This window comes from Suricata suricatta, chromosome 14, assembly GCF_006229205.1.
Source record: "Suricata suricatta isolate VVHF042 chromosome 14, meerkat_22Aug2017_6uvM2_HiC, whole genome shotgun sequence".
NCBI classification, from domain to species: Eukaryota; Metazoa; Chordata; class Mammalia; order Carnivora; family Herpestidae; genus Suricata; species Suricata suricatta.
In genome coordinates, this window is record NC_043713.1 from 75,576,638 (window position 1) to 75,601,761 (window position 25,124).

Consider the following 25,124-nt stretch of genomic DNA (forward strand, 5'->3'; position numbering starts at 1 on the left):
AATAATTTAGGTATAAATATATAACTGTTATACATAATAATATGTGATGTATAATATATGATATGTATTATATACCTGGCATTACTGGAATTATATGTATTATATGATTATTGTATACTATAATAATTTATAATATTATGATTATAACATTACATATCATGTATTATATAATTTTGTCTCATTCTTTTAAATTATGTGCAAAGTACATAATACATACTTATGTTTTTACATTAATCTTTTTAAATGAAAAGAGCCAATATGTTAATAGTGCTTATGTGTAGGTGATGATAGGAAATTTGTATTTCAGAAGGACCATATGGTGTTTTTTAGAATAAGAAAATGATGTGTAGGAGAGTGTGTGTGTGTGTGTGTGTGTGTGTGTGTGTGTGTGTAGAGGTTGGTCACTGAGCACTCATAGATCTGACCTTGTTTATAAGTCAGTAGTCTGGGACACCGAAAAAAAAAAATCTAAGATGAGAATAAAAGAATGTTTTCCTTTTTGCTTTTAAAAAGCCTCCCAAGATTGCAAACCCAATAAGTATCAGTAGTATTTTAATAATATTGTTCTCTAATGTTTTAAGAGAGGGGCGCCTGGGTTGTTCAGTCGGTTAAGCATCCAACTTCGGCTCAAGTCATGATCTCACAGTGGTGAATTCGCATCAGGCTCTGTGGTGACAGCTCGGAGCCTGGAGCCTGCTTCAGATTCTGTGTGTCCCTCTCTCTCTCTGCCTCTTGTCTGCTCACACTCTATCTGTCTCTCTCTCAAAAATAAACATAAAAATTTTTTTAAAGGAAATATTTTAAGATAAAAATTTAAATATCCCATCTCAGAGATGCAAGATAAGGTAATGATACATATCAGGCTATATCTTTAGATTGAGTTCTAAACAATATCTTCTTGTTTAGAACTGTTTTAAATGTGAAAATAAGGAATTTACTACTTACTGGTTTATTGTATTTAATTAGTATTTCCCAGTATGGGTTATATTGGCTCATATTTGGTTGCCACTTTCCAAGTTACAAATTTTCTTATAGCAACCTAGCTACCTTAAGTCATTTTGAATCAAGGTGGTGTGGAAACTAGTAACTCAGTGGCCATCTCAGCTTGCCCATTTCATGTCCACTTACTTACAATCTTAGAACATTCCACTTCCAAGAGGAAATAACAAAACCATATGATAAAAGTTATAAAAATAAGTTAGTGTCAGATGACCAAAATTTAATCCAGGTTCAAGTAGGTCAGAATACTTATTCTTCTAATAATCTTAGTTTCATCGTTACTTGGTTTTAGCGGTTTCTTATTAACTGTAATTATTCTGGTTATTATTTTAATCTGTTACAGTTGGTGATGGAATATTGCTTAGGCTCAGCCTCTGATTTGTTAGAAGGTAAGAATAAAAGCATTATTCCCTCCTTTCTGTTTTGCCTTGACAAGAATATTATATACTCCTATACTAAGAGCAGTTTGGGGGTGCCTGGGTGGGTCAGTCGGCCAAGCATTCAACTCTTGATTTCTGCTCAGGTCATGATCTCGGGCTTCATGGGACTGAGCCCTGCATTGGACTCCGCGTTTATAGAGTGGGACCAGCTTGGGGTATTCTCTCTCTCTCTGTCCCTCTCTCTCTCTCTTTCTGCCCTTCTCCCGCTCATTCTCTCTCTTGCTTGCTCTCAAAATAAATAAATAAACTTAAAAAGAAGTGCACGTGAGGCAAAGCAAATGGATGATGACTTAGACTTAAGGATTGTGTGGATAAGCTGTGCAAACTTTATCTCCACAGTAGCTAACAGTTTCTCAGGAATGATTAGCAGCCCTCCTGCTCTTTAACTCATGGCCCATCCAGGGCAGGTACTTACTAAAATGTTCAGCTAATGTGATGTGGTAAATGTAGCCAAGAGCATCAAATTCATATGTATGTATGTATGAAAAAAGGTAAATGATATCAAATTATACTGATGTTTAACTCTTTCAAATATCTTGGCCCAGTTCTCTTCTGCAAATGCTATTATAACACAGAGACTGTGTTAAAATTTTACATTAAAAAAAACTTTCTTATATCATCCTTGATCTCTGAATAGAAATTGCTTATTAGCTGCTTTCACAAAGAATGAAAACCTGTAGTTAGAAGAGGTAATTATAGATGCTCTGTGGAGAGGAGAATAATACAACCTAAAACACTCTGGGCATTTAAGATGTCAGAGAGGACTGGTAAATTTGGGCCTGGCCAATTGGAATCAGTGGTGGCTTTGACTTGGCAACTGACGAGTCCATTAACGATCCATTACAGTGACTATCCGGCTTTGTTTTATTTGTTTGAAGCAGTCCGTTTGTTTGTTTTTGCACTTGGGTTTCCTGTTATCTCATGACTTATTGTGGTTCTATAGGAAATACGGATCCTGTATATTTAGGTGAATGTGTTCCTAAATTGTCATCGGAGAGTATAAGATCATAAGAAGAATAAAACTCACTATTGCTTCTAAAGGTTTCTTTCCTTCCTCAGTTCATAAGAAACCGCTTCAAGAAGTGGAAATCGCTGCCATTACTCATGGTGCCTTGCAGGGACTGGCCTACCTGCATTCCCATGCACTGATTCACAGGTAAGATTGGAGACCAGTTACCAGCCAGTTACAGGACTGCCTCTTCAGGAATCTGGAAAATAAGTGCATGCTCCACTTTGTAGGGTGCCTGTGGATTTAAGGAAGCAAAGAAATTGCTGCTGCTTCGGGATGTGAAAGTAAAGTTGCCAGAACTTAGCTTCTATCTCTTGGTCTTTCCCAGCTACACCCAAAGGCTTGCCTCACCTCTGTTCTATAGGTAACTGTCCTCCAGGCAGGATGTTGTGGGGAAACTTGAGGACGGGCGCAGCAACCTTTTGATACTATGTCAAGAAAAAAAGAAAATTAGCTCTGCTTGCATACATTTATTTCCTACCTGAGTTTTATTTATTCATTTGTTTATTTGTTTATTGAGAGAGAGAGAGAGAAAATAAGCAAAGAGAAGTGGGGGGAGAGAGAGAGAATCCCAAGCAGCCTCTTCACTCCCAGTGCCCGAGTGCAGGACTCGAACTCACAAACTGTGCACTAACTGTAAGATCATGACCTGAACTGAAACCAAGAGTCAGACGCTTAACCCAACAAGCCACCTAGGCGCCCCTCCTTTCTCCTTTTCCTATTGCAAATAACAAGTCAATCTTAAATAATTATGTGCTGTTTCATCATTTTAAAATTTCGTGCGTTCTGACACTCGCTCCATATGGGTACATAGGAAGATATTGTTTTTACCTAGGCAGAAACTGTAACTCTGAAAGATTTAAATAACTGCCCCTAGATTCACGGGTTTTACGTAATAAAGGTTGAGGCTCAGATTTCCTAACTCCTAATCCCAGGCTTTCCTCTGCCTTGCATTTTCTCTGTCACAACCCACTGTCCTCCCTCCAGTGTACTTCCTACCGCTAACCTCTCCGAACTGAAGATGTTGTTCTGAATCTTTCCTTCTCTTGGTAAAGAACTTCGAGTAGTTACTTTAATGAATGGTGGCAGAAGTAGCGGAATACGAGGTGGGTATAAAGGACCACAGATGGCTCAAAAGCAAAAGAGAGCACTTTACATTTACTAAGAAGAAATGAAACTATTACATCATAGGTTCCCCTTCTGCCTCTGTTCTCATCACCCTGGAGTAGCTGTTGCCAGTTACTGGTACCACAAAAGCAGAACTTCTCAAGATAGGCAGACCAAAATCCCTGCTATGAATTTGGCTTATTTTTCGAAGCAAAGAATGAAGCAAACCACACCTAATAAATGTTGGCAAAGTAGATTTAGCCATCACATCCATGGATTTGACCCCAAAAATTGTTTTTAATATATATCTTTGGTACCAAAATGTCATTACCGAATGCCACCTTGTCTACATATGATTTTGTTTGCCGGTTCCTGGTTAAAGCCATGGTTCATTATTTTGTGTCTCTATTACCAAAATTTGCACATTAATTTAATGTTTTATTCTATATTATACTTTACCTTCTTTAATATATAAAAGAAATTGAAAAAAACAAAAAAGCCTTTTAAAAATATGCTTCCTATTTGAATACCGTGTCTCAGATTTCTATTATTTTGATTTAAAAGACAGGTCAGGGGCCTTGGGTGGCTCAGTCAGGTAAGCCTCCGACTTTGGCTCAAGTCATGATCTTACAGTTTGTGAGTTCAAACCCCATATCGGGCTCTGTACTGACAGCACAGAGCCTGGAGCCTGCTTCAAATTCTGTGTCTCCCTCTCTCTCAGCCCCTCCCCTCCTCATGCTCTGTCTCTATCTCTCAAAAATAAATAATCTTTAAAAGGCAAGTCAGTGTTCTAATTGAAGGTAATAGAGAAATATATAATGCTTTTTTAGTTCTCTCTGCCAATGTCTAATGTCATCGTGAGTAAAGAAACTGAATTTTCAAGAGAAGATTTTTGGAGACATTGTTTTGAAACATTTGAACCTTATCATTTTCAACTTGACATAAGTTTTCCTCATTCTCTCTGCTTTGTCTTTCCATGGCCCATCAATTTATAACTCTTGGTTCCTAGTACTCATTACACCTCATGCTTTTTTTGAAGAGAATAGAGAGTACATCCACATGTTTTCATTCTAAATTATCATCCAAAATAATGAGTTTTTTAAATCATTTTTCAAAAACTTTTTGCTGCATAAAATAGCTAATAGCTTAAGTAGTAACCACTTGCGATTCTTTGTCATAATACATTAGAAATGCAATTTCCTAATCCCTAATCCTTCTTTGTTTTGATCTTTCAGGGTCTTCTTTTTACTGTACAGTGTTATTTTTAAAATAACACCTTCTATATAACATGTACCCTCAAATGCCTTAGAGTTGCAGTTACAATTAAGGCAGAGAGAAAGGGTCACAGGCAAGAAAGAAAAGGTATGTGTGTAGTTGAGGTTCATTGGTAGATAGATAATACAGACTTATTGAAGGTTTGTTTAGACTCTAAAAGCCTTATGTAATTTGGAAAAGAAAAAAAAAGGCAGTTGCAAATGGCACCAATTTTCCCAGCACGAGGAATACTGTGGACGGCTGGATCAGCGTCTGAGAATATGCCTTTTTAAGTGTAGTAATTGGATAGATTTTCTTGTCTGCCACGTCTGCCTTTTCTCTTTGCATTCCCTCCCTCTAAAGAAAGCTCTACCTTTTAGTAATCACTATGACCTACCTGTAAGTACACCCAGGAGTCCGGGCCCCCTTAGAGCATGCGGTAATTACTAAATCCCCTTCTGGCGATCGGAGCAAGGGATGTTTGTTTGTTTGTTTTTTTTTTAAGTAAACGTTTTGTCTTATTAATTGCATGCTCTGACCTATTCCATAATCAGAGTCAAAAAGTAATCTCCTAACCCTCTTACTCTTTCCTACAGGGACATTAAGGCAGGAAATATTCTTCTAACGGAGCCAGGTCAGGTGAAACTAGCTGATTTCGGGTCCGCCTCAATGGCTTCTCCTGCCAACTCCTTTGTGGGCACACCTTACTGGTATGTCGAATTTTAAAACGTGCTATACATGAACAAGATGGACTCATGGTATTGGTTTGGTTTGGTTTTTTTGACAGTGTCTTACCATGTGCCTCAAATGAGATTTCATTAAAGAAGGATAGAAAACTCACGAGCAAAAAAAGAAACACTCTGACTTAGTATACAGTTTCCAGCGACTTTAAATTGGTCAAATAAGGTCGATGTCACTGGGTGTAAACTGAGCAGGATTATCAACTCACTGGCCAAGCTCATGTTTTAGATTTCATTTAAGTTTCTTTTGAACTTTTCTCTTGAGGCAGAATTTCTAGACAAGGACAGGGTACTCTCCTTAACCTCTAACTAGCTAATAAGCATAAATATTACCTTTGTGTGAAAGAAATCCAGGTTCTTGTTTTTGTTTTGTTTTTAATTCATTTATTTCAATTCAAGTTAGTTAACATACGGTGTAGTATTGATTTCAGGAGTAGAACCCAGTGATTCATCACTTCTCTACAACACCCAGTGCTCATCCTTATGCCCATCACCCATTTGGCCCATCCCCCACCTACCTCCCCTCCAACAACCCTCCATTTGTTCTCTGTATTTAAGAATCTCATATGGTTTGCCTTTCTCTGTTTTTATCTCATTTTTCCTTCTCTTCCCCTATGTTCATCTGTTCTGTTTCTTAAATTCCTCATGAGTAAAATGTAATGTGATATACCACATCTTCTTTATCTATTCATGGACATTTGGGCTCTTTCCATAATTTGGCCATTGTTGATAGTGCTGGTACAACACTGGGGTGCATGTGCCCCTTTGAATCAGCATTTTTGTATCCTTTGGCTAAATTCCTTGTAGTGCTATTGCTGGGTCATAGGGTAATTCTATTTTTAATTTTTTGAGGAATCTCCATACTGCTTTCCCTGGTGGCTGCACCAGTTTCCATTCCTACCAACAGTGCACAAGTGTTCCCCTTTCTCTACATCCTCACTAATATCTGTTGATTCCTAATGTTAGCCTTTCTGACAGGTGTGAAGTTGTATCTCATTGTAGTTTTGATTTGGTGATACGTGATGTTGAGCATCTTTCCATGCGTCTGTTAGCCAAAGAAAGATGTCTTTGGAAAGAAGACATGTCTTCTGCCCATTTTTATCCAAAATCTCTAAAGAACTTGGTTCAGTTTCCTGATACTTTATCTAGTTTGTCATTCTGACTTTAAATTTCACCCCATCTATTCAAGATTGCTTTTCTTCCTTTCACAGATACATGGAAATTTCATTGTACCTTGGAGAATGACTTATATCCCTGGATAATTACTTACCTACTAAAAAATTTTTAAAAAATCAGCTGTGATTGGAAATTTTTTTTCTGTCAATGCTCATAAAGTAGCATTTACTAAGCAGCCACTTACACACACTAACAGAAAACAAAGCATATTGAACTGATAAGGCCCTTGCTCTTCTATGAAAATCCGTTACAGACAAACAGTATCCATTACCATAGTCTGTTTGTTTGTTTGTTTGTTTTTTAAGTTGTAGTATCTTTGAAATATCTGATTATATTGTTTTACATAGTTCCATAAGTGTTTTCCATGTTGTCTATAGTTATTTTTTTAAGTGTTTCATACATATTAATCCTTTACAAATCTTTCTGAGATAGCTACTAGAATTCTCTCCATGTCACAGATGGAAAAACTGATATACAGAAAGGTTAAGTAATTTACCTGAGATAAAACTGATAGTTAATGGTGGAACCAGGATTTATTGAAAATAAAATATGTTGTTTCATGTAAATCATTGAGTATATTGGTTATATTTTGTACAGTGTTTTCCCCAAATGATTTGTGTAAGGAAATAATATTCTTATCAGACAAAACTTTAGGATATGCTCAAACAGCGATTTCACTTTAATAGCTGAATTTTGTTTTTAATTTGCGATATGAATTTTGCACATTGCGTTTGGCAGGATGGCTCCAGAGGTGATCTTAGCCATGGACGAAGGACAATATGATGGGAAAGTTGATATTTGGTCACTTGGAATCACCTGTATTGAATTGGGTGAGTAAAAGAGTTAATTTTGTTATTTTTGAGAAATACGATTATGATTGTTAATTCATTCATCCAGCTATGATTTAATAGTTACTGTTACATGTGGGCCAGGCAGTGTGAATTTCTTATATTTTTTCTATGCTTTTGTATAACATCAGAAGATTGCTTTCTCTCTGCTACATTTTTTTTTATTAACTTGAAAAGGTTTGAGGGACACCTGGGTGGCTCAGTTGGCTAAGCATCCGACTTCAGCTCAGGTCATGATCTCACAGTTTATGAATTCGAGTCCCGGCTCTGTGCTGACAGCTCAGAACTTGGAGCCTGCTTTGGATTCTATGTCTCCCTCTCTTTCTGTCCCTCCCCTGCTTGTGCTCTCACTTGCTCTCTTTCAAAGATAAACATCAAAAAAATTAATTAAAAAAATAAAAAAAAGCTTGAGCAGATGTAGCAAATAACAAATATTGGAATATACAATAGTATTAATATTTGAAAAATATCCATTTTCCATATCATGAATGACAATTTATGTCCTTCCTTCCCATTACTAGTTTACATTCCAACTTGTAAAGAGGAAATTTGAAAAAGTAATAACAGGCTTATCAAAGATCCAACCATAAAATCTGTATTTGACCCATTTAAAGAGCCACCTCAGAGAAAACTTCATGTTAGATAGAAATTAGAAGCTCAGATGCCCTCAGCTTTAAAAGTGTTCCCCAAACATTGTCGCATTTATCCATTTATCTAAAATTGTCTAACATACCACAGATTCTTAGTTCTCTGATTGTATATTTTGAACTTTAGTGTATCTTTTTTTTTAATGGTTTTTGTTTATTTTTGAGAGACAGAGAGAGAGAGAGAGCGTGAGCAGGGGAGGGTCAGAGAGACAGGGAGACACAGAATCTGATGCAGGCTCCAGGCTCTGAGCTGTCAGCACAGACCCCGACGTGGGGCTCAAACCTATGAGCCATGAGATCATAACCCAAGCCGAAGCCGGACACTTAACCAACTGAGCCACCCAGGCGCCCCATGAACTTTAGTGTATCTTAAAGTCACCCTTCTTCAGAGGTATACTGGCAAATTAACCAGTGATTCTCAGATAGTCAGGGAGGGGGATTTGGTTACTATGGAGTTGGAGAAAGGTATGCACATTTGACCTTCCAGAGCCAGTGAGAGCTGGCTCCAGCACTAGACTGCCTTTATCTAGATTTTTTAAATTTATAATTTATATAAATACTTTTAGTTTGTTAACATTTGGGTTTTTTTAATTCATGTCTTTTTTTTTTTTTTTAATGTTTCTTTGTTTTTGAGAGACAGATAGACAGAAACAGAGTGTGAGCAGGGGAGGGTCAGAGAGAGAGACACAGAATCTGAAGGAGGCTCCAGGCTCTGAGCTGTCAGCACAGAGCCCGACGCAGGGCTCAAACCCATGAACCATGAGATCATGACCTGAGCTGAAGTCGGCTGCTTAACCAACTAAGCCACCCAGTCGCCCCTTAACATATGGTTTTAAGACTTTCTTCATCTAGTTTGGTTTTGGTTTGTTTTATTTTTGGTTAATTTCCTCTATCTGGTATCCAAATCGATCTGTAAGAATCTGAGTTCCAGTTTGATTCTCAGGCTATAGTTTTATTTTTCCTAAAATGTTTGGCTTGCGAAGACAACTTGGGATTCTTTGTATCACTTGTACAGTTGCTTCACAAAGAAACATAAAGATACATGTCTTCTTTTTTTTTAACCTTAAAGAAACATTAATTTTTTAAAACTGAATCATGGAAAAGAGTTAGAATATGTACTTAATTTGTTTAATGTTTTATTTATTTATTTATTTTTGAGAAAGAGAGACAGCATGAGCAGGGGAGGGTCAGAGAGAGAGGGAGGCACAGAATGGGAAGCAGGCTCCAGGCTCTGAGCTGTCAGCACAGAGCTCGATGCGGGGCTGGAACCCACGAACTGTGAGATCATGACCTGAGCTGAAGTCGGACGCTTAACTGACTGAGCCACCCAGGAGCCCCTTAATTTTTAAAAATAAGTAATATTCATATGGTTTGCAAATCAAAAAATATACAAAGACATGCGGTGAAAGAACTTCTTTAACCTCCGGCCCTATTTGCCCGTTTCCTTTCCCATCCCTACCAGTACACACGGGGCACTACTAATTTCTTCTATATCTTTCCAGAGTTTCTTTTCAAATGTACAAACAAATATGGATGTATATCTGTTATATTCCTTTCCTCACCAAAGTTAACATATAAGTGGCTCTGTACTTTGATTTTTCACTTAATGACATCTTGGAGATCTGTTTTATATTAGTAACTTAAACCCCACTTTCATTTTTCACTGGCATCGCCTTACTCCCCTGCTGAGGATATACCATAGTCAGTTTGGTCCTCCGTTAAAGGATACTGAGGCAGGATATTTCTTCTTTACATTCTAATATTGTGTTATTCTCTCTTCCACTGAAAGGGAAATTAATCTAATTTATTCATAATGATTTGATGGGGGGACTCAGAAATATTTGCTTATTTCAAATGGGACACCTGACAACTTCCAATAATACTGTGTAGAACTTGACAAAGTAGTCCTAAAAGTCATAGGGCCAAAACTAGCTGAAACAATTTTGAAGAAGTAGGATTTGGACAGAAAAATCACTGTGCCAAAATCCATACCATCATAATTAAATTAATACAGTGTCAATGCAGGGAGAGACTAATACCCAATAGAACAGACAATAAACCCTAATTATATAAATTAGTATGTCAAAAAGTGTGTATGTGTGTATGAAATACTTAAAACATGGCATGCCATATAACAAGCACTATATAAATGTAATTATTGCTACTATAGTAGCATATACCTTTTTGGGTATGGGAAGCATTTTTCTAAAAACATTTTGAAAACAGTGACAAATATAACTTTTGGTACTTTGAAATACAAATAGAAAGTAGTTGAAACTGGGGCGCCTGGGTGGCTCAGTCGGTTAAGCCTCCGACTTCAGCTCAGGTCAGATCTCACGTTCGTAGATTTGAGCCCCGCATCAGGCTCTGTGCTGACAGCTAGCTCAGAGCCTGGAGCCTGTTTCAGATTCTGTGTCTCCTTCTCTCTCTGACCCTCCCCCTCTCATGCTCTGTCTCTTCTGTATCAAAAATAAATAAAACATTAAAAAAAATTTAAAAAAAAAGTAGTTGAAACATATCTATCCAACAGAATATTGGTCCAGAACATGTAAAGACCTCTTAAATTTTCTCTTTCAAAAATAAAGAGAGGGGCACCTGGATGGCTCAGTCAGTTAAGCATCTGACTTCAGTGCAGGTCATGATCTCACAGTCTGTGAGTTCGAGCCCCGCATCAGGCTCTCTGCCATCAGTTGAGAACCTACTTCAGATCCTCTGTTTCACTCTCTCTCCCCCCGTCCTGCCCTCCTTCTCTCTTTCTCTCTCACACACACAAAAATAAATAAACATAAAAAAATAAATAAAAGGACAAATAGCCAGTAGAAAAATGGGCAAAGAATATAATCAACCAGTTCTTTGGAAAGGAAATCTAACAGGACATCAAGTCTTCAGAGATACTCAGGCTCCCTAGTAATAAGGGAAATGCAAGTTAAAACCTTTTCATGTTTATCAGACTGGCAAAAGTTCTTAAGTCTGAAGATAATAAATTTTGGGAAGTTGCTAAGGAAACAGGAATTCATACACTATTGGTAGAAATGTAAAGTGGTATAATGACTTTGGAGTATAAATTGGCAGCATCTAGTAAAGTTGATGAGGGGCAGTATCAGTGACCCAACATTTTACTTCTAAGTCCATTCCTTAAAGAAATATTTATGCACGTGCATTGGAAATGTGTACAATAATGCAATGTGGTGTAGTAGCTAGAAAGGTTGGCACACCCTAAATTCTTACCCAAGGAGGAATGGATAAACTAATTATGGAATACTGTGTCACAGTTAAGGATGGACTGGATCTACATGTATCATCATAGATAAATCTCAAAAATCATAACTTTGAATATTCAATGAACAAAGAAAGTTGCAGAAGTATAGGTGCATTATGATGCCGATTATGAAAGTTTTATAAATAATTTATATTGTATATGAGTGTTTGTGTTTTAGTGTATATGTTTATATATACACTAAAATAAATATATACATCAATAAAATAAAAGAACTAGATATAAAAGACATAATTTCAGAATAGAAAATTCTCTGGAGGGAGGGAGAAAAATAAAGATGTATCTCCTTTATTTGGAAGAAAAAACAAATATGGCAAAATACTGATAAATCTAAATGGTTGGTATCATAATCTGTGCATTCTTACATATTTGAAATATTGAAGAATCTAACTTTTTAAAAACAAGAAGTTAATGTAAATTCTTTTGGTTAAACAACAACAACAACAATAAAAACCTGGCATAGACTTAGCAATATAGAGTAAATTTCAAAATTAGACACCCTGGATTTGACTTTTGGCTTCACCAACACTTAGCTGGCAGGACCATGCCATATGGCTGCACATAGCACCAGGAGGCATTCGCATAGTCTAGGATGTGAATGACACCTTTTCGAGTTGTGTAACATGTTCATCTTGACGGAGAGCCTGGACAGCTTTCTTAACTTCCTTGAGCCTCAGTTTCTCACCTAAGTGAAAATAACAATACATAGACAAGAGATATTGTTGGACTTCAATAAGATAACACATGTTAAGTGTTTAACATAATGCCTGACACACAGCAAATGCTCAATTACAGCTAATTGGATTCATACGTGGGATTATTCCTATCTTTGCCATTTATTTTCCAAAGTGAACCAAAATTATACTTAAAACATCAAAATCATAGCAGCATCTCCTTAGTTATGAAAATTGAAGAGGATGTACTACCCAAGTTGAACTTCACAGCTAACTAGCGTCCACCTGTTGTTTTTACAAGTTTTTTTTCCTTGCCGTAATCTTTCCAAATGTAATATGGATTCCACCCTTTCCAGCCTTCTTCAATAGAATAAGCAAAATGTACCCTTTTGTGGCAATTCAAGCTCCCCATTCCATCAGTTGTGCCGTGTAGAGGTAGTGATGACTAAAGTTTCAAACAGCAGCTACACTAGGTGAGATGAGTAGTCATCCCAGGGGATGCTTGTAGAACTTTCTCTCTTGAGAGACGCCCTTGGTATGTGCTTAGTTTGTGATCTTATTTTTTTTATAAAAATGAATTAAAGTATTATGAAAACACTGTCTCTGTATCAGCCTAACAGTGATTGCCTTTTATAAAACGACTTACTGAATTAAAGAACAAAGTGGCCATCTCCCTACCTGTTAGCTTATCCTCCACAACTATTCCTGCACATCAGCAGATGATAGTATTGAATCACACTTACCAGCACAGACTCTGAGGTCAGACAGACTTGAGTTCTAGCTCTAGCTCTGCCATTTCTTAGTTGTGTGACATTGGTCAAATTGTTTGAACTCTCTATGAAATCTATGTAATAAGACCTCCTACCTTACTAGAATTGTCTGCATTAAATGAAAATATGAATTTAAAGTTCTTATTATTATAATCCCTAGGTACTGTACTCAATAAATGTTGGCCATTAATGCAATCATGATTTATATCATATTTCATCCAAGATTTTAATTTATATTTTCAAATCTCTTTAAAACTGGTAGGTATTTTACAAGCAATCGCCTTTTACAATTCTAATTGGCAGCATTTTCCCCCAAGTTTTACATAAAATCGTGGTACATTTTATAATCAGTGGCACCTTAGATTCAGAAAAAATGGTAGTACATGCTCAGTTAATATTCATTAAGTAAAATTGTTACCAAGGACATTTAACTTATCAATAATTATTCAAAATGTATAATATTGCTAGTGCAATAGACCACTCAAGTACCTTTCTGACAGCTTTACTGTATATCTCCTTAGCATTAATCTTGTTAATGGACATATAAAAGAAGAGTATTTTTTTACATGAAAAAAAAAGACCAAACTGCTGCATATAAGACCCTAAGCAGTGATTTTTCTAAGCTTTCTGTATGTTCGCAATACTTGAAATCGTACTTTTAATGTTGTGATCACTGTGAACTGTGGATAATGTTGTACCCTTTATGACATTACTTCTGTAATATGGTACATTTTTTCAAAAGCGCCCTAATTTGTAATTTAAATTGCTAAGGTAACATCACAAAGGAGGAAAAGGAGAATGTTACTATCACTGTCCCTTTTTCCTGGATCACGCTCTACCATTCCAAAGTGGTGAAACCCATTCTATAAATTATCTTTGACTAAATTAATTTTCGCTGAAAGGACTAGTTACATGCAAGAATCTTCTGAACACTTTGGACACTGGAACTGTCCAGCCAGCAAAAAAAAATTTTTTTAAGATTACTTCAAAAGAAGTTAATACGATGTTCAGTTGTTTAACCTACAGACACTTACTTAGTTTACCTGCAGAGGTTATGGTAGAAGCTGGCAAACGATTCATTAGCATTGTCAGGGAACTTACTGTGCTCAGAAATGAATTATCTGGGAAACACACACACACACACACACACACACACACACACACACACACACACAACATAGATGTTTTTATGTAGGTTTTTTGCCTGGACTTTTCTTCTTCCATGTTAGCCACCCATTGTTTACCTGGTAATAAATGAATGTTGTGATGGCTGTTGGGGAGAAGCAGGCATATTTACTCTTCTAAAACTGTTGGTGCCACTGCTTTTTTTTTCTTTTTAATTTTAAAGTTTATTTATTTACTTAAGTTTATCCATTTTTAAGTAATCTTCACACCCAATGGGAAACCCTGAGACCAAGAGCTACGTGCTCCTCTGACCAAGCCAGCCAGGACCCCCCCCCCCACCCTTTTTTTTTTTTAAGTACCAGCACAGTCTATCATAAAATGCAGCAGGTTGTCAAAGCGACACTGAGACATAGCGAAAATAACACATTTCTTGGATTCTTACAAGATGGGTTGAAATCCCAGTATAGCCACTTGCTATGTGACTTAGTTTCGATGTTTAGGCTAGCTGAACCTCCGTGTATTGAGTTGGAAAACAATGCTTGAGGTGGCCCTGCGTACCTTGCCAAGCTCTCGTGACAACTACGACCAACAGCAACGAGTGCCTGACTTGTAGTAGGAATCCGTGCATGGTAGCAATTATTGTTATCACCAATTATTCGGTTTTTCAGGCACATTGGTTCATAAGACACCCATTGCCACAAAAACTTGGTCATTGTCTTTAAATACAAATCACTATTTTTTTCTTTAAGTTAATTCACCTTTTTTATGCTTCCACCCTTTTCCCTTCTTTGGAGAAGATATGAATTATATATTGCAAGGCAGGTTCAAAAGCACTCCTAGTTCCTATTTTGCTGCCTATTTGGAAGATTGTATGTTAGACTATTATATTCCCCAGTGAGGGTTGACAGACTTTCTGTAAAGGACCAGATAATAAGTGTTTAAGGCTTTGCAGGCCATATATTCTCTGTCATAACTACTCAGCTCTGCTGTCGAGCACGGTAACAGTCATAGACAATATGTTTACGAATGAACGTGGCCGTAGTTCAATAAAACTTTACATAAACAGGCTTCTAGGTGAACTTGGCCCACAGGCCATAGTTTCCCAACCCGCTTTATAATATGCTGGCTAAGCAATGAATCCTGTCCCCAGGGCCCCGAGGATTTATGTAGCACATCTAGCAAAGGACTTGAACATAGCAGAGGCCATTTGAAACGAGTATTTAGCAAAAGTTCTCAGACCATAGAGCTGTCCTCTATGTTTAGGGTGCCCATGGTCATGTGCTTCTAATTACTAAAGCTAATCTACCATTGTGTGGTTGGCTGTCATCTTGTGTTGGTCACAACAGATCACTCCCGCTTCACATCCGAGCCACTGTGATGGAACCCCCAAGACTTAGTTGCTCCTCAGTCGTTTCTGTGACTTCCTGCTGCCCAAGATTGCTAACTAAGTTTCTTCCTTGCCTTAATTTGCCTTACTTTCATTTATTTATTCTGTCGGCATTTTTGAACCACCAAAAATAGATACCAGGTGCTATTCTTAGCAGCAGGAATGCAAAGATGAACATAGTAGACATTGTCCTTGTCCTCGTGAAGTTTAGCCAAGAGGATCCATGTTATGTAAAGAATTAGTAACGAATAATTAATTATGGTTGTGGTACATAGTAGAAAGGAAAAACATAATTTGCAGTAACAAATTCTAATGGCCTGAGAAGTCAGAGAAGGCTTCCCTGAGGAAGTGCTTCTAAGCATATAATAAGCCTTGAGTAAATATTTATGAAAGGAATGCAAACTGCAGTTATATTTAAGGTGAAACCTGAAAGGTGGGCAAGAATTAGCCAGATTTTTGGGAATGAAAGTGAGAGGAGAGTCCAGACAGAAGAAGCAGAATGTGTGAAAGGTTCTGAAGTTGGTTCTCTCAGTGAAGCAAAAGATGATACAAGAAGAGGATGGAAGCATTACTTCTCAGAATGAAATGCTAGAGATTGCCAGGATCTTTTTTTTTTTTTAATGTTTATTTTTGAGAGAGAAAGAAAATGAGCAGGGGAGGGGCAGAGAGAGAGGAAGATACAGAATCTGAAGCAGGCTCCAGGCTCTAAGCTGTCAGCACAGAGCCCGAGGCAGGGCTCCAACCCACAAACCATGAGATCAAGACGGGAGCTGAAGTCGGATACTTAACCGACTGAGCCACCCAGGCGTCCCTAAAGTTCACTACTCCTAACATTATTCATTCCAAGTTTGAGGGGGAGGGGTTGCTTTCTTTTGTTTTCTTACCCTGGCTTTTCACAAGTTCATCCTTCTGGGAGTGAAAATGTCTTTCATATTACTTCTGCCCTTAGTTCTTGTTTCTTAGAATTGTATAGAATAAGCCCTGTTTTCCATTTTAAAAGTGGGTAATAGAAGAATCTTTACTTAAAAACCTTATTACTCTGATAAAACCTGAGAATTAGATTATGAATTACAAGGGGGGACTGTGTGAGGAATCCATTAGGATAAACACAGTAGAATGAGATTGTGATTTATCTTCTAGGGCATAATAACTAGTAAATAATATAAAATTAACTGTACTCAAAACTAGAACCTTGTTTCTTTCCTTTGGTCAGCAAACCGAGTACTTTAGATGTGAATAACATTTTATTAAATGTTGCTTGAGGAATAAATAAAAACTAAAGAATATTAGGGTTATAAGATCTTGCTCTTAGAGCTAATGATATTTTTTGAGAGAAAAGATTTGTATGTTTATTTAAGTGCAATAAGAGAGAACGTGCCAAATAAGCAATATACTACAAGAGAGCTAGAGAAATTCCCAAAAAAGAGACTATGGTGGGTTGAGTTGGGATAAATGTACTAAGAAATACCTAATTTCCCTGAGTTTCTTGTTAATAGGGGGTGAATCTTGGAGCACCTGGGTAGCGCAGTCAGTCAGGTGTCCACGATCTTGGCTCCAGTTGTGATATCATGGTTCATGGGTTCGGGCCCCGTGTCATGCTCTGCATTGATGGTGTGAAGACTGCTTGGAATTCTTTCTCTCCTTCTCTCTGACCCTCCTCTGCTTGTGTTCACCCTCCCTCCCTCCCTCTCTGTCTCTCTCTCTCTCAAATAAATAAACTTAAAAAAAAATTAATAAATAAAAGTAAAATGGGCAAACCAAACCTTGCTTGTTGTTTCTCTTCGCCTCCCTCCCGTATCCCGTCCACCACCACCTGTACCATTTATTTGGCCCAGATGAGCCTTCAAACAGTGTTTATTGAATTGAATTACTTTATCTCCCATGCTATGTTAGTAACGTTTAAGGTTTTCCATTCTATAATAATTTTTCTCTTTCTCTTTTTCTGTGCCTTATGGGTTTTATTTCCAATAAATACATATTTTTAAATTAAAACACATACACATGAAGGTGTTCATACCTATTGTAGAAACACAAGCAAAGACCAGCCTTTTGAAGATATGTGAAAAAGAAATGAATTTTTCTTTGTCTCTTTTGAAATGGGCTTGTTAGGAGTCTTGCCAGTGTACATTAAGATGACCAGCAGCTTCTTCCAAATGGCTATCCTGGGCTGACCTTAGAGATTAAAATACGTGAATTATGTGGCATGATGGCAGCAGTGAGCCATTGATTTAGCAGCAAAGCTTTGCTCACAGATCCTTATTTCTCTGCCTGATTTCTTTCAAGAACTACTTTATCATGTTTCTTTTCTTTCAGCGGAACGGAAGCCTCCTCTTTTCAACATGAATGCCATGAGTGCCTTATACCACATTGCCCAGAACGACTCTCCAACGCTACAGTCTAATGAATGGTAAGACTCTCATTTTAAATCTCTAAGGAAATCACCACATGTATTTGACACTTTCGTTAAATTACATTTTAAACGTCTGATCTAGAAACCATTTCATTCCTTTATTTTATGTTATAGTAAGTGTGGTGGTGCTTTATGGGCAAGAACTGGTTATGTGCGTCCACGCGCGCACACACACACACACATTTTTACTTATCTCTGCCCTCAATGTCTCTTGTACAATGTTCTTAAACTGTGTGTGTGTAGGAACTGAAATTCTACAGGAAACAGACCCTGTTATCTTCCTACTAAGTCTTGTCTTTTAAATCCTGACAGTCTCGTATTGATCATCTTAGCTCTTATGACTTCTCAGCAGAGATAAAGTACCTCCTCTGATGTCATTGTTTTTCCAGTTGTCATTTCCTTTATTACATGTATATTTAAATATGTTGACACAGAACATATACTATCTGTCGGAAGATGTATCATTCCACATAGAAAACTATGACATTCTGATAACTGTTTGGGCCACAAGAGTTCTAGAAGAAGGGCAGTTTGAAAGAAGAGTGGACAAAATGGCATCCTCAAGAGAAGGAAGTGTTTTCATCCAGAAGGCATATTCTGACGTTCTCTTCCCTTATGCTTCAAGTTTTCCTACCTGGTTACAGGTGGTGCGTGGTGAAGAGGTTGACAGCCGGCCATGAAGAATGTAGGCTTGAGACTGAGGAGAGTTGTTATCTGGGAAGAAAACTGTGTATAAAACTGTAATATTATAAATATAGTATTTTTCATTTTCTCATCTAAATTATGATTTGACCTTGCTCGTATGTTAAGATATGTTTCTGTGTTAACTGACTTGAAATTCTCCACATTCATTACCCAAATAAGAATTTCTAGATACCATAAACTTGAAAAGGGTCCACTGCTCCTGAAATACCCTATATTTTATTAAAAAGCTCTCAGGATGTAAATTTTACCCTTGAATGAGAAGTCTTGGAGTAATCCGTGTATTCCACAGACCCTCATTTTCTTTTCTGTCAATGCATTTGCACATACAGGACCGACTCCTTCAGGAGATTTGTTAATTACTGCTTGCAGAAAATACCTCAGGAAAGGCCAACGTCAGCGGAACTATTACGGGTAATTTTTCAAATTTATATTTGAGGAGGGGATTTGAAGGCGTGTCCTAGTAGAATATAGTTAATCCTACCTGTGGCAGTTCATCGTGACACACTGGGTCAGAACACTTCGTCTTGTCATTTATCCAGAGAGAAGAGCGAGGCATAGAAACGGCAAGATGATCACAAGGCCTGTGCCATATTTTCCCCGTGGATAGTTTTCTCCCAGTCTTTTTCATCTTCTCTCTTTCCTCCCTCCCTCTTCTGCCTTACGACCAAGAGTGTTTCTCTTTGCTCTGGTCATCACTTGGATGTTCCCGTGACTAAGAGCTGCGTGAACTCTAATGCAGTGTTCGCAGGACAGTCTGCCAATGGTCCACACGCCAAGCCTGGAGTTTCCAGTTAGGTTGTTGCCAAGCCATCAGGCAGTGAAGATACACAATAAATGCAGAACATACATTTATATAGTGTTACATCATACACGTTGGTGACAAGAGTATCATGTTAACTTTATTCATTTGATTTAAGTGTCATGTTTTTGAGCATCTCTTCACGTAACATTTTATTATAGACTCTATACATAGGTTCCCTCAGTATCAGTGAAGTATGTGGAGACTTTGACAATACAAAGATCTTTTCTTTGGCGCCAACTAGGCCAGATTTATTTAACCTCTTTCTGGATGTATATTTTTCAACTCTTTTGTTGGCTGGTTGGTTTTAAGGAAAACTCAGAAAGATTATATTGCTTAAATTTGAAAGCTTAAAACTGTCAGCTACCTTTAGAATTGAAGAGCACCCTGTGTAGGTCACAAATGCTTCGTTTATGTTTTCTTTTTCTGACAACTCTGTAAACATTACTGTATTATTTTCTGGCTCTAAGTGTTTCTGAACAGGTAGGTCTGAAGCCGACTGATTTTTCCATGGAAAATTAAGTTTTTTCATCTTTTAAATAGCAGCGCACAGGATCATGGTAGCAGAAACAACAGGGCAAAGGACTCCCCTTCCCTTTGTTGTAGAACCATCGCATGTTCTAGACGTGAGCTCTGCTCTGTGTGTCTCTGCAATAGCTCCACATTTCTCCAGGGAAAAATGACAACCAGAACAAAACATCAGATAACCCAAGATAAAGTAACATCTTTATTACTTTGAAGTAGGTGAAGATTATTTTAAAAAAAAAAAAAGGACACAGAAAACACTACCATGAAGGGGAAAAAAAGATAATTTGGGGCTGTATTTAAATTAATGGGGAGAAGCACCTCAAAGAAGAAGCTATTACAAGGATTCAAAGACGAGTTTTAGGGAACAGACAACAAAAGGATCTAAAAAGCATGTGGGCAGAGGTAAGAAAAGACACAGAAGAGAATAACTCAAACACAAAATCATAAGCAAGCAATAAACAAATGTAATAAGCCGACCCATTTAGGGTATTTCCAGAGAAAGAAAGTTGTAGGGAAATAAAGTTAAATGCAAGGGGAAAAATTCTGAAGATAATTATAATGAAGACGACACGTGGAAGACAGAAGATACAGTATAGACCAACCTATTGTTCCTGAAGAAGAAAACGAAATACATCTAGCAGAAGATATTTAAGGATATACCTGAAGAAAATTTTATTGGAGATAACCATTTGGATCTTTATTTGACTTGATTTTATTTTAATTTGCTTTGGCAGGCCAAATCAAACAAGTCCACCATTTATTCAACAAATAGTTACTATCTACTGCATGCCAAACACTTTTCCAAACACTAAACAAATAAGTAAATACATGATAAAATATTGGTTGGTAGTGAATTCTTTGCAGAAAAAATAAAGCTGGGACAGGAGCTGGGTTCTTTTGTTTTGTTTCTGTTTTTGTTTTTGTTTTTTTTAAATTAACTCTACCGAGAACATAAGTAGGCTCAAACTCACAACCCGAGATAAAGAGTTGCATGCTCTCCCAGCTGAGCCAGCCAGGTGCCCCAGGAGCTAATGTGTGGGTGGTGGTGTTGTTGTTTCCTAAGTTTATCTATTGAGAGAGAGGGAGAGAGATGCTGGGAGGGGCAGAGAGAAGAAGAGAAAGAATCCCAAGCAGGCTCCTCACTGTCAGCGCAGAATCAGATGTAAGGCTCAGACACATGAAACGTGAGATTATGACCTGAGCCGAAGTCAGACACTTAGCTGACTGAGCCACCCAGGTGCCCCAGGAGCTAACTTTTTAGAGGAGGAGTTAGGGAAGGCCTTTCTAGAGAGGTGACTTTGGTGATTTTTAGGCAGAGTCCTAAAGAAAGACACCACAGAACTGATCCCCAATAACCTGGTAAAATTCCTTGAACTCTAACAATAAAGAAAGATTCATACAAATAGGCTGAAAAAAAATTATTTTGGGGTGGATCTTTGACCTAGCTAAGGGGCTGTCCAGTTATAAATGCAGCTTAGATTTTCAAGCCTTACAAACTGAATCAATTTTTTTCTTAATAGCTTTTTAAAAAATTCCTCAAAGCAAAATCCAGGCAATCTAGTGATTGAAAGAAAGGAAGGAAGGAAGGAGGAAGGAAGAAAGAATAAATTAGGAACTGAAGAAACTGATAAAAGGACTGGCAGCAAACACTGAATTTAAATCAATCCCCAAATTTTTTTATATGTTTCCTTTGCTTGGTAGGGACTACATTCTTCATAATGAATAGGTAATACAAGTTTCAGAAGACAGAGCGAGAAAAGTAAATCTCCTTCCTATTCTAAGTCCCTCTCTAGAGGTTGCAACCACTGTCACCAATCTTGTGCATGTTTTTCTAGAGATATTTTATGCACATGGAAGTAAATATTTTTATTTTATTTTTGCACCAATGGGAGCTAGCTCTAAACATTGTTCTAACTTGATTATCTGTTTGCTTTACACTATAGTATGTTTTGGGTACCTCATTCTTCTGAATGGCTCCATAACATTCTCAGAACGACCACACCCACTCTCTCTTTTTTTTTTTTTTTAGCCAACTTCTTTATGGGGTTGGCAATCTCTTGCTATTACAGATTGCTGCAGTAAGTTTCTGTACACGTGTCACCTTGTACTGTGTACGGTTATCTAAAGAATAAAATTCTGGTGGAATTGCTAGTCAGCGGGAATATAGGTTTTAAATGTAAATAGATACAAGTCATCCTCCAAAGAAGTTGCACTAATGTATATTCCCACCGACGAAGTATGAGGATCAACACATTTTCAGCTTGGCTCTCAGATCAGTGAAAAACTTGTAGTTTTAATTTGTATTTCTCATTATGAACTAAGTTGATGCATCTTTCCTATATGTTGAAAAGCCATCGGTTTCTTTTGTTGTAAGCTGTTTGTGATCTTTGCCCATTTGTCTGATCATTGGGGTTTTTATTATCATTATTATTATTATTATTCATTTGTAGTAGATCTTGCAAGTATTTTTCCCCCTATTCCTCTATTGGTTTTCTTTATGCTGGGCTTCTTTTGAGAGGTGAGGTAAAAATTTGTTACAAAGAAGTCAACTTCTCTCCCCCAACCCCAGTTGGCTATCTTGTTCGCAAATATTTTTAAATAATTCATTTTTTCTTCACATTTTCTTCCGGACCTTAAAACACCCCCTTCACGTCGAATCCATTTAAATATAGAACCAAAAATCATCTACATGGTTAAAGAGCAGAACGTAAATGCTATAGGCATTGACAGTGTAAAAATACTAATGTAACTGGTACAAGCTAGGGGTAGGAAAGAAAGATAAGTGTACTAATTTTCCTCTTTTTCAGAGTAGCTGGTCGATAATAATTCTTAAGTTGAAATGCATAATTTAAAAAAGTAACTCCAATCTCTGCCACCTTTTTTTTTCCTTAACTTTAGAGGATCTTTTAAGAACTGGTAACTGTTCATGAAGTAATTATAACTGAAGTTAAGCATTTACTTCATTGTTTTCTAATTCTGCTACATTTCAGTATACCTTAATTTAATAGATTTTCTTAAAATCAGCATGCAGAACTTCCCATGTAAAATTGTTTCTGCATACCCATTATCATGAGAGAGAACATGTAAAATGACATTGTTTAACAATATTTATTTCTGGATGGTGGAATTTGGGATGATTTTCTTTTACTGTCTCTTATGCATTTTTCTGTATGTAAATGTTTCAAGGAAATAAACTTTCAAGAACAATGAAGCCATTCTTTTAAAAGGATCTGGGCACCTTTTAGTTGTAAGCTTGACAAGAATTATGGGCTTTGGAGAACAGTGAGGAGATGGGGTTGCAGGCAGGGAGAACGTGAGCAGAGGTATACAGGTGTGAAACACATCGTGAGTCAGGAACTATCTAGACGGTACTATATGCGTTGGGTGGGAAAGAGAAGTAGCCTAGAATTACAACCATGAACCTGGCTGTAAAAGGCTGGCTTTCATCATGGAGGCATGTTTTGTTCTGTTTTTTTGTGTTTTTGTTTCTAAGAGAGAAAGAGAGAATGCAAGCACGAGCAGAGGAGGGGCAGGGAAAGAGGGAGAGGCAGAATCCCAAGCAGGCTCCTGCTGCTGTGAGCACAGATCCTGACTTGAGGCTCCAACTCATGAACCATGAGGGTCATGACCTAAACCGAGATCAAGAGTCAGATACTTAGCCGACTGAGCCACCCAGGTGCCCTTGGAGACATGTTTTTAAGACTTTGAGTCTGTCAGTTTTAAAAGGCTTACACTGGTTAAGGGCTTACTTACCTTGTGCAACAAGTGCAGGAAACTTGTCTTAAGTAGCTCAGCAATGTCATCATGAATCCAACCTCTTTTTATCTTCCTACTTTATCATCTGCAGCAGGTGGTTTTTATCTTCTTGGTCACAAAATGGCTCCTGCATCTCTAGGACTCAAGTCTTCATCCCAAGAGGAAAAAGAAGGAAGGAGGAAGGGCAGAGTGGAAAACACCTTTCCTTAAGGTGTCTTGCCTTTTTCTTCCAGGAAACAAAACTTCTCTCGGTGACTTCTGCCTAGACAGTGTCTCATTTGCCAGAACTCTGTCATATTGTTATTTTTAACTACACAGAAGGCTGGAGTTCAATCAACCCTTTTACTGTCCACTGCTCCCAATAAATGAAGGCCAGGCAAAGAGGTTGGAATGGGGGATAAATGGGACCACAGTGTCTGTTACGAGGAGTGACACGACCAAATCCATGTTTTAGAAAGACAGTGGTGGTAGCCCGCCGGCAAACAAACACCAAATGAGCAGACCTGGGTTGCAGCCCTAGCTCTTCCACTAGTAGCTGTGTAAGTCACTTAACCCCTCTGTGCCCGAATTTCCACACCTTGAAAATAAAAGAATTTCTAAGAGGATTTCTGTTCTAAAATTCACTGATCCTGAGTTATAGCTTGAAGTTTACTGAAAACCGATTTGCTCTTGTATAATTGCAAGCACTAGAGGAGCAAAATAACTTACTTTCTCCCTTTCATTCTCATCTTGAAATACGCAGGCTACTCTTGCTTCTGGGAATGGTGTTTCATTTTCAGAAAGGACTCTTTGCAGAGGAAGAGATAGTTTATAAAAGCAAGAGCAAAAGCCACAGTTCCCCCGACAGCAGAGTCACAGTGAAGAACCACCAGACACATGCATGTTGTTCTCACAATGGCCCTACTCCTCTCTGATACCTGTTTAACTGAGGAAGAATTGAAACCCATTCCATCATCTAGGGCCTACCACATTATATCCCATTTCCCCAATATCTTCAAATTAAAATTTCACCTAAGTGAATTTGCCATGTAACTGAAACTTTTCCGTTAAAAAACCAAAACCTGCTCCCCCCACCCCCCACCTTTGCATCATTTGCTGTGTAATCTTGTCAAAATACATGATGTGCTTCTCTGCCTTCGTGAAGAAAGCATAATGAACATGACTTCACTGCTTGATGGCTCAGAAGCAGTATGTTTCATCAGCTCATGGCATATAAAAGGACTGCATTAGGAGCATTTTCCCCTTTGCAAAGTAGCCCACAAACCTTTGTTCGTTTTTGTGTGGTTGGTTGGTAGGTGTGTTAGTCATGGAATTTCTCTCTTTTTGCTGTCAGGCTGCCCAAGAACTTTCAAAGACCGTTTTTTTTGTTTTTTTTTTTTTACAACAAATAACCCTGGTGCTAAGAGCCTTCCATCCTCTTTTCTCCCACTTTTTTTCCCTCTTTGTAAACTGCTCCAGGCTGAGAAACCAGGA

At 37.6% G+C, this 25,124-nt stretch overlaps 1 protein-coding gene and 1 long non-coding RNA gene across 7 annotated transcripts in view; one reads left to right on the forward strand and one right to left on the reverse strand.

Annotated features, from left to right (window-relative positions):
• The window catches only part of TAOK3 (TAO kinase 3), a 172,361-nt gene that overhangs the window by 99,286 nt on the left and 47,951 nt on the right, over nt 1-25,124 (forward strand). For all 6 annotated transcript variants that reach the window (XM_029921769.1, XM_029921770.1, XM_029921765.1 and 3 more), the window contains 6 exons: nt 1,343-1,388; nt 2,499-2,595; nt 5,406-5,519; nt 7,464-7,555; nt 17,767-17,860; nt 18,898-18,979. In XM_029921769.1, coding sequence (XP_029777629.1) covers nt 1,343-1,388; nt 2,499-2,595; nt 5,406-5,519; nt 7,464-7,555; nt 17,767-17,860; nt 18,898-18,979 — 525 coding nt within the window. The remainder of the gene's footprint in view (nt 1-1,342; nt 1,389-2,498; nt 2,596-5,405; nt 5,520-7,463; nt 7,556-17,766; nt 17,861-18,897; nt 18,980-25,124) is intronic.
• On the reverse strand, nt 2,473-3,570 carry LOC115277576. The gene is made up of 3 exons (XR_003902425.1): nt 3,455-3,570; nt 2,800-2,876; nt 2,473-2,683 (listed from the first exon to the last, which is right to left on the reverse strand). It is a non-coding gene; the product is annotated as an uncharacterized LOC115277576 (long non-coding RNA).